Raw genomic sequence first — 12500 nt, 5'->3', positions numbered from 1 at the left:
AAGAGAAAGAGGATATCAACTCAGATAGGTCCAGGGGTAAAACAAAAACAAAAAATGGACACATTACCTGTACAGTCTGCAGGAAAAGAGCTAGACACATTTGTCCTAATTCTAGCTCTGCCAAGAGCCACCAGCTGTAACCTGTCCAACAGGAATTGGGATCAAGTTCTGCATCAGCCCATTTTGACCCCTGCACATAATGGATTTTCAGTCAATGATGTTTTCTGACTGGGTCATTGAACTTGACCCTTGACCTTGCTATTGAATGTAGCCCTTACTTCTGGCCACCATCCTAGCCCTGTGTTCTGAGAGTTTCCTTCCCTCCATCTATGGTTAGATCACCCCAACTTGTGAGGTCCAGCCTGTCCGGAACTGAGAGGGGTCCGAAAGGCTTGGCTCCGCTCCTTCTGGACAAATTACCAAGTATTTGTAGCCCTTCTTCACTGCTAACTCCAGAGCTGGCATATTTGCCAACCTTAGCGCAACATTCCGCCTAATCTTTCTATTTGAAAGGATCAGATCCAGGACTAGGAATGCAAAAAGGAAAAGATGGTCTTTCATCTAGAAAGTTGGGGAAATGGTTAAAACAAAGTAACGGACCATAATGAAATGCTATAGTTCAGAGAAACTTTGGAAGATATAAAAAAGCTGAGGCAGGATAAAGTGAGCAGAACCACCAGAACAACAATTTATGCACTATGAATAAAATGTTGGGTTTTTTTATTAATAGCATTTATTTACAAGGGTCTTAGCCTCTCTTCCTCTCTGCATCATAGAAGGCATCATCCGGGAGGCAGATATAGAAGTATATAAAAATTATGTCTTTTTAGTTTCCATTTTTCAGTTCACTTTCTGGAGGTAGCACTCACAAGTTATTCTCCAAGTATTAAATCTGTAGCTGCATATGATCTTCTCTTGGCTCTAAATAGGAATATTATTATAAATACAAACAACTTTAAACAACTTCAGAACTCTAATCAATGTAGTGACCAGTCGATTTATTTCAAAAGGGCTGATGAAATGAGTTATCCATCTACTTTCAGAAGGGAAAATGGATGCAGAGTGAAGTATTGACTCTTTTTAAAACCCTTAACTTCCATTTTAGAATCAATACTGGGTATTGGTTCCAAGGCAGAAGAGTGGTAAGGGCTAGGCAATGGGGGTTAAGTGACTTGCCCAGGGTCACACAGCTAGAAAGTGTCTGAGGTCAAATTTGAACCCAGGACCTCCTGTTTCTAGGCCTGGTTCTCAATCCACTGAACCACCCAACTGCCCCTGTGATACATTGATTTTTGACCAACATGAGTATTTGTTTTGTTTGACACTTCTGCAAGATATTCCCCCCCCTTTTTTTCTCAATGTGGAGGATAAGAAAGAAGAAAAGTAAATAGATTCCTATTAATTTTTTTTTAATTTTTTAAAGAATGGTAGACTTATCCTAAGATAAATTGATTGCTTTTTTACTATGTTTATTATGAGGGGATAATAGGGAAGACATCCTAAATCTAAAGGGAAGTCTTAAAGACTCAGCTCAAATGACTATAAGAATAATGATGAGAATGCAAATACATAACAGATTGCTGTGATAAATGTATTTTTTTGGGGGGGGTAGAAAAACCCTAGCACCCATCAAATGTAGATACAAATAGCATCCTTTGGCAGGGTTTTCCCCAGTAGTTTCCACAGTGGCTTATAATGGTGCCTCAACTACCACCATTAGATGTTCATTCATTTGGGTTTCTAGAAAGCATCTATTAAAATGCAAACATTCTAAGGAAGAGTAACACATTAAGCTGTTATCAGCCATTATTATGCTCTACAGTCAGAATGAAGTAGTTTATCATTTAAGCTTTAGTGATCCAGAAGGGAGGGCCCTAAGAGAATAGGACATGAGATGGGTAAATTGTGATAGGAAGAAAGGGAGAGAGGAAATGTAGAGGCAATGGATGCTGCCTAGGGGAGGCAAACCTTAATTGGACACCTCAGTAGTAGTCAGAGGGAAAAACAAGCAAAGCAGGAAGGCAATATGGGATAGAGATAGGGGGAAAGGTGCCAGAGCGGGGAGTGAGCCTCATTGCTGAGGTGAAAAACTGGTACAACAAAGAAACATTTTTCTGACTTCACAATTTTGCCCAGGGTAAAGAATAACTGGAAATCTTTTGTCATTTTTATCATATAGAATGAAACCGTTTAAAGGTATTAAGAACCCCAATTCCATGCTCTGCTTCTTCCCACTCAAGATTTGCCCTTCAAAACTGGCAACACTAACCTTTGTAACAGTTAAAGGATCTTGGGGGGGGGGAATTCTGCAACTTCATAAAGATCTAGGTTCTAACTGGGTCTGCCTTCTGTCCAACCTTGGGTAAGTCAACCCAGCTCTTGGAAGCTTTAATTTACATGACTGAAAATGAGAATTAGGATTATAGATTTAGAACTAAAAGGGACCTTAAAGGCAAGTGAGTCCAACCTTCTCATTTTATGGATTAGGAAACTGAGGCATGAAGCAATTAAGGGGCTTGTCCATAGCTATTAAGTTTAAAAAGCAGGATTTGTACTCAGATCTTCCTCACTCAATTCACTGCCCTATTAACTATACCAGTGATTCTCTGGTATTTAAGACTTCTTTATATTCTCAAAAATTGTTGAGGACACAGAAGAGCCTTTATATGGTTTATATCTATTGGTATTTCCTATATTAGTATTGAACTTAAATCATTTAAGAAAAACTATTTGATTCGTTTGAAAATAAACATAAATAATGTATTTTGTAAAATAAGAATATTTTCTAAAAGAAAAACTTATTTTTACAAATCCCTTTAATGTCTGCCTTCATAGAAGATCCCTAGATTCTTACATCTGCTTCTGCATTCAATCTGTTGTGATAAAGGTTTTTTATTTAAATATATGTAAGAATTCCATGGAGACTGGAACAACCTCCAGGAAGTGATGCAGAGCGAAAGGAGCAGAACCAGGAAAACAATGTACACAGAGACTGATACACTGTGGTTCAATCGAGTGTAATGGACTCCTCCATTAGTGACAATGCCACTGATCCTGAACAACCTGGAGGAATACAGGAGAAAAACCACTATCCACATTCAGAGGAAAAACTGTGAGAGTAAAAACACCAAAGAAAAACAACTGCTAGAATACATGGGTTGAAGGGGATATGATTGGGAATATAGACTAAATGAACATCCTAGTGCAAATACCAACAACATGGAAATTGGTTCTGATCAAGGACACATGTGATACCCAGACGAATCATGTGTCGGCTAGGGAAGGGGTGGGGGAGGGGAGGGAGGAATAGAAAATGATTTTTGTAACCAAGGAATAATGTTTGAAATTGACCAAATAAGAAAATGTCAAATATATATACATATATATGTAAGAAGAAAATCTGGCTTCACACAGATATGTAGTTGGAAAAGAGATAAGTATTTTAATAGGTAAATAGTCCCTTAGTATCATGAAAATAGTTCTGACCTCTCCAATGATACTTTGAGAATTACTGCACTTTTCCATGAGGCTATCTTTTGAGTAAATAATCCCTGCCCTAATTCCATCACTGAGAGGTCTGTTAGAAAGATTAGATGGGATGAACACAGTCTCAAAGAATATTGGTTTTGGTTGGGTGTTGGTTGGACAGATGGACAGACAGAGGGATGGATGGATAAGTGGATGATGTATGAAAGAATCTATGGTTCACTAAGAATACAAGATAGCCTATAATGAGGCCAAATGAATGTTGTGGAGCATGGTTATGATAGACTGGGTAAGAGAAATATTTAGATCAAGGGAGCATTCTTTAACAGTGTGCATGTTACCTTCCCTTAAGCAAAGATGCTTAAATCAGAAAAGAGCCCAGCATCTGAATAATCTGGTTGTCCCAGCTAGCCTACTGGTTGAGCTATCTTCCTGGCCTCATCTGACAGAGCAGTCTAGCATCAGGGTATCTTGCCAGCCAAGTCCAGCAAGAGCAGCCTGCCTGGTCTAGTAGTCCAGTAACATCCAAGCCAGTAAAGAGCCATTTCAGTAACTGAGTGAACTGCTAGTGATCAATCGATGCCATCTATGTACGAGGGACAAGCCCAATTGAGCTGCATAGCCAGCAGAGATACCTTGCTTTTTTGAAGAGCCAGACCAGCTATCTAGCCAACCACTCAGCAGAGAACTTGCAGACCCTCTCTAGAAAGGAAGTACACATCAATGTTTTACAGTTCTGGAGTCATGAGTTGCCTTGGCCATGTATGGTCCTTACTCACTACATTATACCATTCTCTCCTAACCCTATCATAAACTCTGTGTTTATCTGTGGGAAAGTAAGCCCCTTATTTCCATGGGGAGATGCTTAGTAACTTCTTTTCCTGCTATGTGATCTGACTAAATGCTTTTCCTGAGAACCAAGCTTTATGGCTTGTTAAGAGAAAGCACATGAGTGGGGGCTCAAGAGCTACAGTGTAAGAAAAGTGATCTACTACAGGATTACCCCTATAACCATGAGAGCAGTAGTAGCTCCTTTGGGGGGAACTCAACCTGCCAACACAACTGTGGGTTGGGGAGTGAGCCCAGAGAGGAATATTATGCCACATATCCTCTGTAGAAATTATAAAGTACTAGAAACAATCTTTTTTTTCCCCTTTAAACTCTTACCTTCCAGCTTAGAATCAAAACTATTGATTCCCAAGGCAGAAGGGTAATCAGGCAGAAGCAATGGGAATTAGGTGACTTGCCCTGGATCATACAGCTGGTAAGTGTCTGAAGTCAAATTTGAACCCAGGACCTAGCTCTCAGTTTAGCTCTCAATCCATTGAGCCACCTAGCAGCCTCCACCTCTGATGCTGTTAATATTTCCTGCATATCAGTGCAACAATGGCACTGGTCATCTATTATCTTTTGCTTTCACTATAGGACCAGTCCTTTTCTGGTCATATATATCCTTGATTATATTATTTTAAACATCTCTCCTGTATAAACCATCATTCATTGATAATGTGAGAACCATCAGTTCTCAATAATTAGATATTCAAGGAGTAGCTGTTATTTATTCCTATATTCTCTTTGTTTGGGGGCTTAACACACCCTTGGAGAATTTCTAGCAAATGAAGATATAACATTTCTGACACTCAGTTTCCTCATTTGTGAAAGGAAGGGATTATACTAGATCACTAGTTTTCCAGTTCTAATTCTATGGTTTCACGTTCATTTGAAAGAAATTTTTAAATGTGAACCTAGGAAGGAGATAAAATGCTCTTTGTTTACCAATCTAATAAGAACTATAGATAAAGCAAAGCAGATTTCATCTCCATATAAAAAGGACTTTTCTAATTAAAGTTGTTTGAAAGTCAAATGGGATGGTGAGTGATGTAATGAGCTCCCTGTCACTGAAAGTGTTCAAGCAAAAACAGAATGACCTTCTGTTATAAACATTATAGAGAGGATCACAAAGTGGAAGGAAAGGTAGCCTAAATGAACTCTAAGGTCAATAGAACACTGTTAGTATATCTAATCCAAGTCAATTGACAAACTTATTAATCATCTACTATGTGCCAGGCACTGCGGTAAGTGCTGGCCCAAAGGGGACAGGATTATGCCTGTTGTAAAATCAAAGAGTTCCTACTTTAGGAAGGAGGGGATTTGGACCAGATTACCTGGAATATGGATCCCAATTCTTAGCTTCTATGATGTCATATGTTGAAAACTAGCCCCTTGTCAGAATGGAATGAAAGGACCTTGAAGAAAACCCTTACGAATGCCTGGTCGGATAAGGTCATTGTGTCTTACCTATGAAGTTGGGCCAATCTGTTAACCTGAGCTGGGTAGGCTAGGCTAAGGGGAGCCAAGCCTCCTGATGTAAATGAGCTTAATGCCCAGGCCAAGGAGCCAGGAACAGGAACCAGGAGTGGACCCTGTTTCAGGGAAGGGAACACTAGGGTGATCATATCAGAGTCAGACTGGTTTAGTTCAGGATGGACAGCCATTTTCCTTCAAGCAGTTGAAGGAAGGACAATTATGAAGGCAAATTAAAAAGATAGGCTATAGAATGGGCAAATGTTCAAGGTAAGAGTCAGCCAAAGAGACTCTGAGAGTTCTCTGGTGTGAATTGAACCAGGTATAACAGTATCAGAGCATATTAGGAGAGGATTTAGGATATTCCTGCTTCTCTTGCTAGTTCCTAGCATTGTATAGATACTAAGATACTAATTTACAGATGAGGCAACTGTGGCTCAGAGATCAAGTGCTTTACCCAAAATGCTACAGCCAGGAGACATGGACTCCAACCCCACTCACTTGCTTTTCCCAGTCATAAGAAGAGAGAAGTAGGGCAAAGACTTTGAAACAATTTTGTAACTAGGGAACAGATAAAGCTGTTTCATTCTAATTGCAGTAGGGTTCCCCTCCTCCCCCTTTGTTTCTTTTAATAAGCGCCTTTAAAAATCATCACTGTTTATAAGTGGTCTGTGTGTGGTCTCCCAAGGAAACTGGAAAAGTCTGTAGGCATGGCAGATCTAGGAGAGAGCCCAGCTTCAGAAAAAGCCCCAAAGAGCCATGGCTATACAAACTCTTCCTATACTCCTCCTGAAGGTAGGAGGCCAGGCAATTTGGGTCAGGAAGCCAGAAGCAACCTTGGAAGTAGAAGGGAGAGAAGATACAGATGTTGGTGCAATTTATAATTGGGACACATGCCCAACCACCCTACAAGATGGCACAAATATTGTTTTCTTTATCTTTTTTGGAGGAGGAAATGAGCTGAGAGGTGAATGGCTTGCCTGGAAGGAAGCAAGTGGTTTGTAAATCTCAGAGCCCTCCATTCATAGAGAATTATTCTTCCTATGGAAGGTACCATAGAGACCATCTTGGCCCCCCTACTCGCTGAGTAAATATAAGAGTAGCTATTCCATAGAGCATGACACATGGCAACAGCAATGGTGGGGACCTGGGCTTATCCCCATGTGTGCCCTGTCCCACAGCCACCGTCACATGAGTGAGGAAACAGAGACACAGAAAAGAGGAATGAATTACTTAATATGATTCCTTGCTAAGATTTCCACTACTGTGGAATACTTCTGCTACTGATGAGGTCAGCTCTATTCCCAGCGATCTGGGGGAGGCTCCTGGGATGAAAGGATCCACTAAGGAGCTTCAGAATCCCCACATCCTGCCACTGAGCCAGCAGAAACCTGGATCCTTTTGGTAGAAAAGTCATCACAGTCTCCAACCAGGCAGCCTGGAAGCCGTCTAACACCCAGGCACTCTCCTAGGCCCAGAAGGTGGAAGAGGCTGACTCAGCCCTGGCCAGAATCCCAGGGTAGCCTTTCCTTCCTCCAAATGTATTTCTAGAGGACTAATAGTGAAGGGTGGCTACAAAAGTGAGCCTGGGGGCTCCTGTGTGAGAGCGGGGCTGCGTCTAGGTGTGTGCGGGTCTCTCTGAGCTCCTGGATGTGTGTCTGTCTGTGTGACTGTTGTTTCTTTGGTTGTCTGCAAACCAACATAGGTGAATTAGTAAGAGGGCAGCAAAATGGGTCCGGGCAAGAGCTCATGGTAGATCGCAGCGCCCCGCGCAGGCAAATAATATACGGTGAGGAAGGAGATGGGGGGCTCCCCAACACTATTCCCTGTTCCCTCCTCCGATCCCTAACTCGCCACAAGCTCCAAGCTCTTTTCAGACGCTCCCTGCGCCTCCCCCGCTCCGGGGCTGCAGCGGCGCAGGCGCCCCGGCTGGCCGAGCCTGAGCCCAAGCACCAAGCCGGGGAGAGGGGCCAGGGCCAGAGCGCGGGGCTGGGAGTCCCGGGGCCAGAACCGGAGCAGCTCCGGGAGCAGGTGAGCCACCTGGGCGGCCCGGCCCCTGCAGCCCCCTGCTTGGCATCCCCCACTCCCGACTGGCGTCTTCCCTCCCCTCCCCTCTCTGCTTGGCAACATCCCTCCCCTCCCCCCGACATTTCCCCACCTGGCATCTCCCCATCTCCCCCTTCCCTCCCGGACTGGCATCTCCTTCCCTTCTGGCATCACCCCCTCCCCTCATGCCTGTATCTATCCCTCCCCTCCTGAACTGGCATCTCCCTTCTGGCATTGCCCCTCCCCTCTTTCCCTGGCATCTTTCTCATCTCCCTCTCTTCTCCCAGACTGGTATCTCCCTCCTGGCACATACGTTCCCCTGGCATCCCTTCCTCCATTCTTCCACCCCGGTATCATTCTCCCGCAATTGGCATCCCTTTAGTTCTCCCTTCATGGCATCCTTCCTGTCCTGAACAGGGCATCCTCCTTCTTCTGCCTGGCACACCCCTCCCCCACTTGATATCTCCCTCTCCCATCCTCCTCCTCCCCCTCAGTCTTGAAAAGCCTCCTTTCCTACTGAAAATACGTCTCCCAGTTTATGTACTCTCCCAACATTCCCTTTCTCCTGGCATATTCTGTCCTTGACCCTTTAAGCCCTTACTCACCTTTCCCATTTTCCCATTCTCTTTACTCCCCACCTAATACAGCCCCTTCTCAGCCCCCTAGCTTCTTAACATCATCCATTCTCTCTCTCTGTCTCTCTGTCTCTCTGTCTCTCTGTCTCTCTCTCTCTGTCTCTCTCTCTCTCTCTCACTCTTTCCCTCAACCCTTCCTCCCTCTTTTTCCTCCCTCTTTCCTCTCTCTCTTTCTCTCTCCCCCTCCCTCCCTCTCTCTCCCTCCCTCCCTCTCCTTCCCTCTCTCTCCCTCCCTCTGCCTCCCTCTCCCCTCTCTCCTCTTTCACTCTTTCCCTCAATCCTCCCTCTCTTTCCTCTCTCTCTCTCTCTCTCTCTCTCTCTCTCTCTCTCTCTCTCTCTCTCTCTCTCTCTCTCTCTCTCTCTCTCTCTCCCTCTCCCCCCCCCTCTCTCTCTCACACACACACACACACACACACACACACACACACACACACACACACACACCCCTCCTCTCCACAGGTACTCTTCCCTGGTAACATAACAGCTTTCTGCTTACTTTTCCCTCCTGTCATGACTACTCCATGATCCATAATTCCCACATATACACACCTCTAGGATTGACTTCTAAGATTGACCCCCCTCCATAAGGTTCCCTCCTTTCTTACACTCAGTCATGATTAGCCTAGGACCCAAAGGACAGCCTGTTAGACTATTGAGAATTTCAGTTACAAAATAAATTCTTAGAATTTAGAAGCTAGAAGGTATCTTAGAAATCATCTAGTCCAACCCTTCATGTTAGAGATGAGAAACTGAAACCAAATTACTTATCCAATGTCACACAGGCATTAAGAGTTAAAATTTGAATGCAGGGCCTCTTTCCAATATATCATATTGTTTATTTTCCACCAGGCAAGGCTGACTCCTTCTTGAGAACCCATCTTTTTCTTGTCACCAGATATGAACATAAACTGGAGATGCAAGGTGGGGGAGGGAGGGTAAGGGTGAGATGTAGCATTTAACCTGCCCAGGTGTGACCAGGAAGATTTGTGAGATCTCTCTCAAAGGAGCTAAGCTGAGAACTATCACCAACTTTCACTGTGGTTTTATGGACAGAGTGCTTAACAGGGGACTCCATGACTGAGAAACTGGCTTCTTTCCCTGGGACAATCTGGGTTCTCCCCATTGAACCTTCCCCTCCTTTCCTCCTCTCCTCCTCTCCATCACCACTCACCCACCTGGCCAGATACAGGCTCAGATTTGCAGCTTCCCCCTGACCTGGCCCCATCAGCTTCCCCTGTACTGGCTCTGCCCCGCCCCCACTTTGCACTGCCTCTGTCTCCATCCTTCCTGCACTGGCCCTGCCTCTGCCTCTTGCTCCCTCCCCCACTTCCCCCCTCCCCAAGTCCCTCCTGCACTGCCTCTGTTCCCATCCTCCCTGCATTGGCTCTTTCCCTCCTTTCCACTTCCTCTGCTCCCCCTTCACGCTGCCTCTGCCTTTGTCCACCCCTTGTACTGCCTCTGTCTCTACTTCTGCACCCCCTCCCGAGTGAGCCCGCACTGCCTTTGGCTCGGCCTCACTCCCCTCCCCGGAATTGGCTCCCTTTCTGCCCCAGGCTTTCCTGCACTGGCCTGGCCTCTCTCCCTTGCACTGCGTCTGACCATGCCCTTTCTGCACTACTCCTGGCTCTCCATCCTCCCTACATGAGACCCTCTTCTGCCTTCTGGTTCCTCTTGCCCTGCTCCTCCTCTCCCACTCTCCCACCCCAGACACTGCTCGCTCTCTCTCTCCCCTACCCTGTGTCCATGATACCCCTCTCCCTGCACTGCCTCTCTGTCTGTGCCTCTGCCTTGGGCTTCCCTGTACTAGCTCTGCTTCTGCCTCCGTCCTTCTTACAGAGGCTCCATCTCCATCTCCCTTGCACGCTCTTGCCTCGGTCCTCGCCCTTAAGGACCCTCCTCTTACCCATTGTGTGGGCACAGCCTCCACAATACCTGGAGTACTTCCCTCCTGGGGTTTCAGTGATGCTTGTGAGGTAATAGTGTATGTAGGAAAGGCGCTTTGCAGATTTGAGTCTGAGTGCGTGCCTGCGTAGATTTGTCTGCGGTCACTTATTAACATGATCCTTTGCCTGTCTCTGACAATGGAGCTTCTCGTGACTCAAGCCCGGGAATCGGCCCCTGTGCCTCATTCCGCCCCTGTGCTTGCCCTGGCAATTTGGGAAACTTATACTTCCTAGATATTGGTCTAGCTTGTGATCTCTTATTCAGATGGCCACCCCTTGGGCACTTCCGGTCTGCCCCCTGCCTGGGACTCTGACACTGCCCACTGCATAACCAGGGGCCCTTACCTAAGCTGGGGCTAGCCCCACTCTCTGCTTTCTTTTTTTATTCCATCCTTAATCTCTCTAAGACCTGCTTCCTTCCCTCCCCCATATTCTAGTTCACACTTTCCCCTCTTCCCACCTCTCTTTCCTATTCCTTGCCCCCAATGCTGTTTCAGCCTAAGGGAAACAACTAGCAAGAGTACTGGATTTGGAGTCCAGGATGCCAGAACAGAAGGCCTGGATTCCAGTCCCAGTGCTCCCACTTACTTGTTAACAATGTCCATTTTGAACAAGTTATCTAATCTCTCTGAGCCTCTGTAAAGTTGGGACCAAAATACCTGGGCTGTCTGCCTCACAGGGTTGCTGTGCCAAGCCAATATAGGAAGTATATACATATCTGTACACAGGTATATGTAGTACATGTTGTGTATCTCCAGTCTATCTGTGAAGCACTGTGTAAATGTCAGCTGATGTTATCCCCTCAGATCTCTTCCTTCTTTTTTGTTGACAATCATCAGGGCACAGGCCAATGGTCTTATCAGTTTCTACCTCTTTTCCCTCCCATTCCTTCCTCCTGATCCTAGCTGTGTGGTGCTGAGCCTGGGGGAAGGAAGTCTTAGCCCTTCCCACCTTCCCATCCTATTCTTTCAGATTCTCCTCAGAATGGCCCCTGGTGCTGGAGGAGTGGAGCCCTCAGGAACAGGGCGCCAAGGGGGCACTGGATGACTCCCCCACCAAGGGACTCAGCCATCTATGACTCCAGGCCTTCAGCACCTGCCCACCGTGGTACAGGTAGGTCCCTCTGCCTGCCTGCCTTCCTGCACTGTCTATGGTCATGGCCCCTCCGCCTCATCACGGTCTTGCTCTAACTGCTCTCTGGATTCAGGGTTACACACTGGCTTGCCTTCTTTTGCTGCTCACTGGACATGGACCATTTGCTATTCGAAGTGTGTGTTTGTTTCTCTGGAGCCTCCTCCCATCTCCTCTGTTCCTTTGAATGAGACGATGCCCTTCTGCTCTCCACAACTGACCTTTTTTGTGATTGGCATCACTCGTTCCCTTCTTCCCTCTTCCTCCCCTGAGCCAAGGAGAGAATGGAGTTTGGAGAACAGATTTTCTGTTGTGTTAATAACACTTAAATATTTGGGAATTCTGACACGTTTCCTTAATCCAATTTCTGTGTGCACAAACACTTTCTCCGTGCCTTTTCTGTCCCTTCTTTCCATATACATTCCCTCTGCTTTCCCATCCCAAGACACAAACACATTTCCCTGTATCAAGAGACATTCTCTCTGCATGCAGGTACACACACACAGGCAGCCTTCTCTCCACCTGCAGAGAAACCCGATGCATGCAGTCTCCCTGTACACCTACAGCCCTCCACATACCTACAGGATCTACAAGCAAACATAGCTGTGATCTTCCTGTCCATGTGCTCTCTCTTCACATATATGTACTCCCTATGTATGCATATCTTTTCTCTGAACCTAGAGATGGGGCACACATGCCTTCTAGATAAGAACACAGTGGCTATAGACGCCTAAACCGGCTTTCATCCCCAGGAGATACACACATACTCTTCATGCCTACAAACACCTTTGTGTGACTGCAAAAAGGGGGAGCCAGTTTTCCTGGGGGGGCGGGGTGGATTTAAAGAGGGAGGATGGAAGGAGGCAGTTCTGAAACTTCAGTATATCCAAGGGACCCTCCTGCAGTACTTTCTTCCTTAATAAGGTGAATTCTCCCATGGAAGCCTCCAAAGAGG

At 45.6% G+C, this 12500-nt stretch overlaps 1 protein-coding gene and 1 long non-coding RNA gene across 2 annotated transcripts in view; one reads left to right on the top strand and one right to left on the bottom strand.

Moving 5' to 3' along the window:
* Positions 1–688: 688 nt before the first annotated feature.
* LOC103105591 (uncharacterized) overlaps positions 689–12500 on the bottom strand; it is a 16203-nt gene continuing 4391 nt past the window's right edge. The window contains exon 2 of the long non-coding RNA XR_008912351.1: positions 689–921. This is a non-coding gene — a long non-coding RNA (uncharacterized LOC103105591). The remainder of the gene's footprint in view (positions 922–12500) is intronic.
* The window catches only part of SMARCD3 (SWI/SNF related, matrix associated, actin dependent regulator of chromatin, subfamily d, member 3), a 55110-nt gene continuing 50209 nt past the window's right edge, over positions 7600–12500 (top strand). The window contains exons 1-2 of the mRNA XM_056799927.1: positions 7600–7821; positions 11387–11527. Coding sequence (XP_056655905.1) covers positions 11489–11527 — 39 coding nt within the window. The 5' untranslated portion in view covers positions 7600–7821; positions 11387–11488. The remainder of the gene's footprint in view (positions 7822–11386; positions 11528–12500) is intronic.

This window comes from Monodelphis domestica, chromosome 5, assembly GCF_027887165.1.
Source record: "Monodelphis domestica isolate mMonDom1 chromosome 5, mMonDom1.pri, whole genome shotgun sequence".
NCBI classification, from domain to species: Eukaryota; Metazoa; Chordata; class Mammalia; order Didelphimorphia; family Didelphidae; genus Monodelphis; species Monodelphis domestica.
The sequence above is the reverse complement of the archived record's forward strand: the minus strand, read 5'-3'. Positions and strand labels throughout refer to the sequence as shown.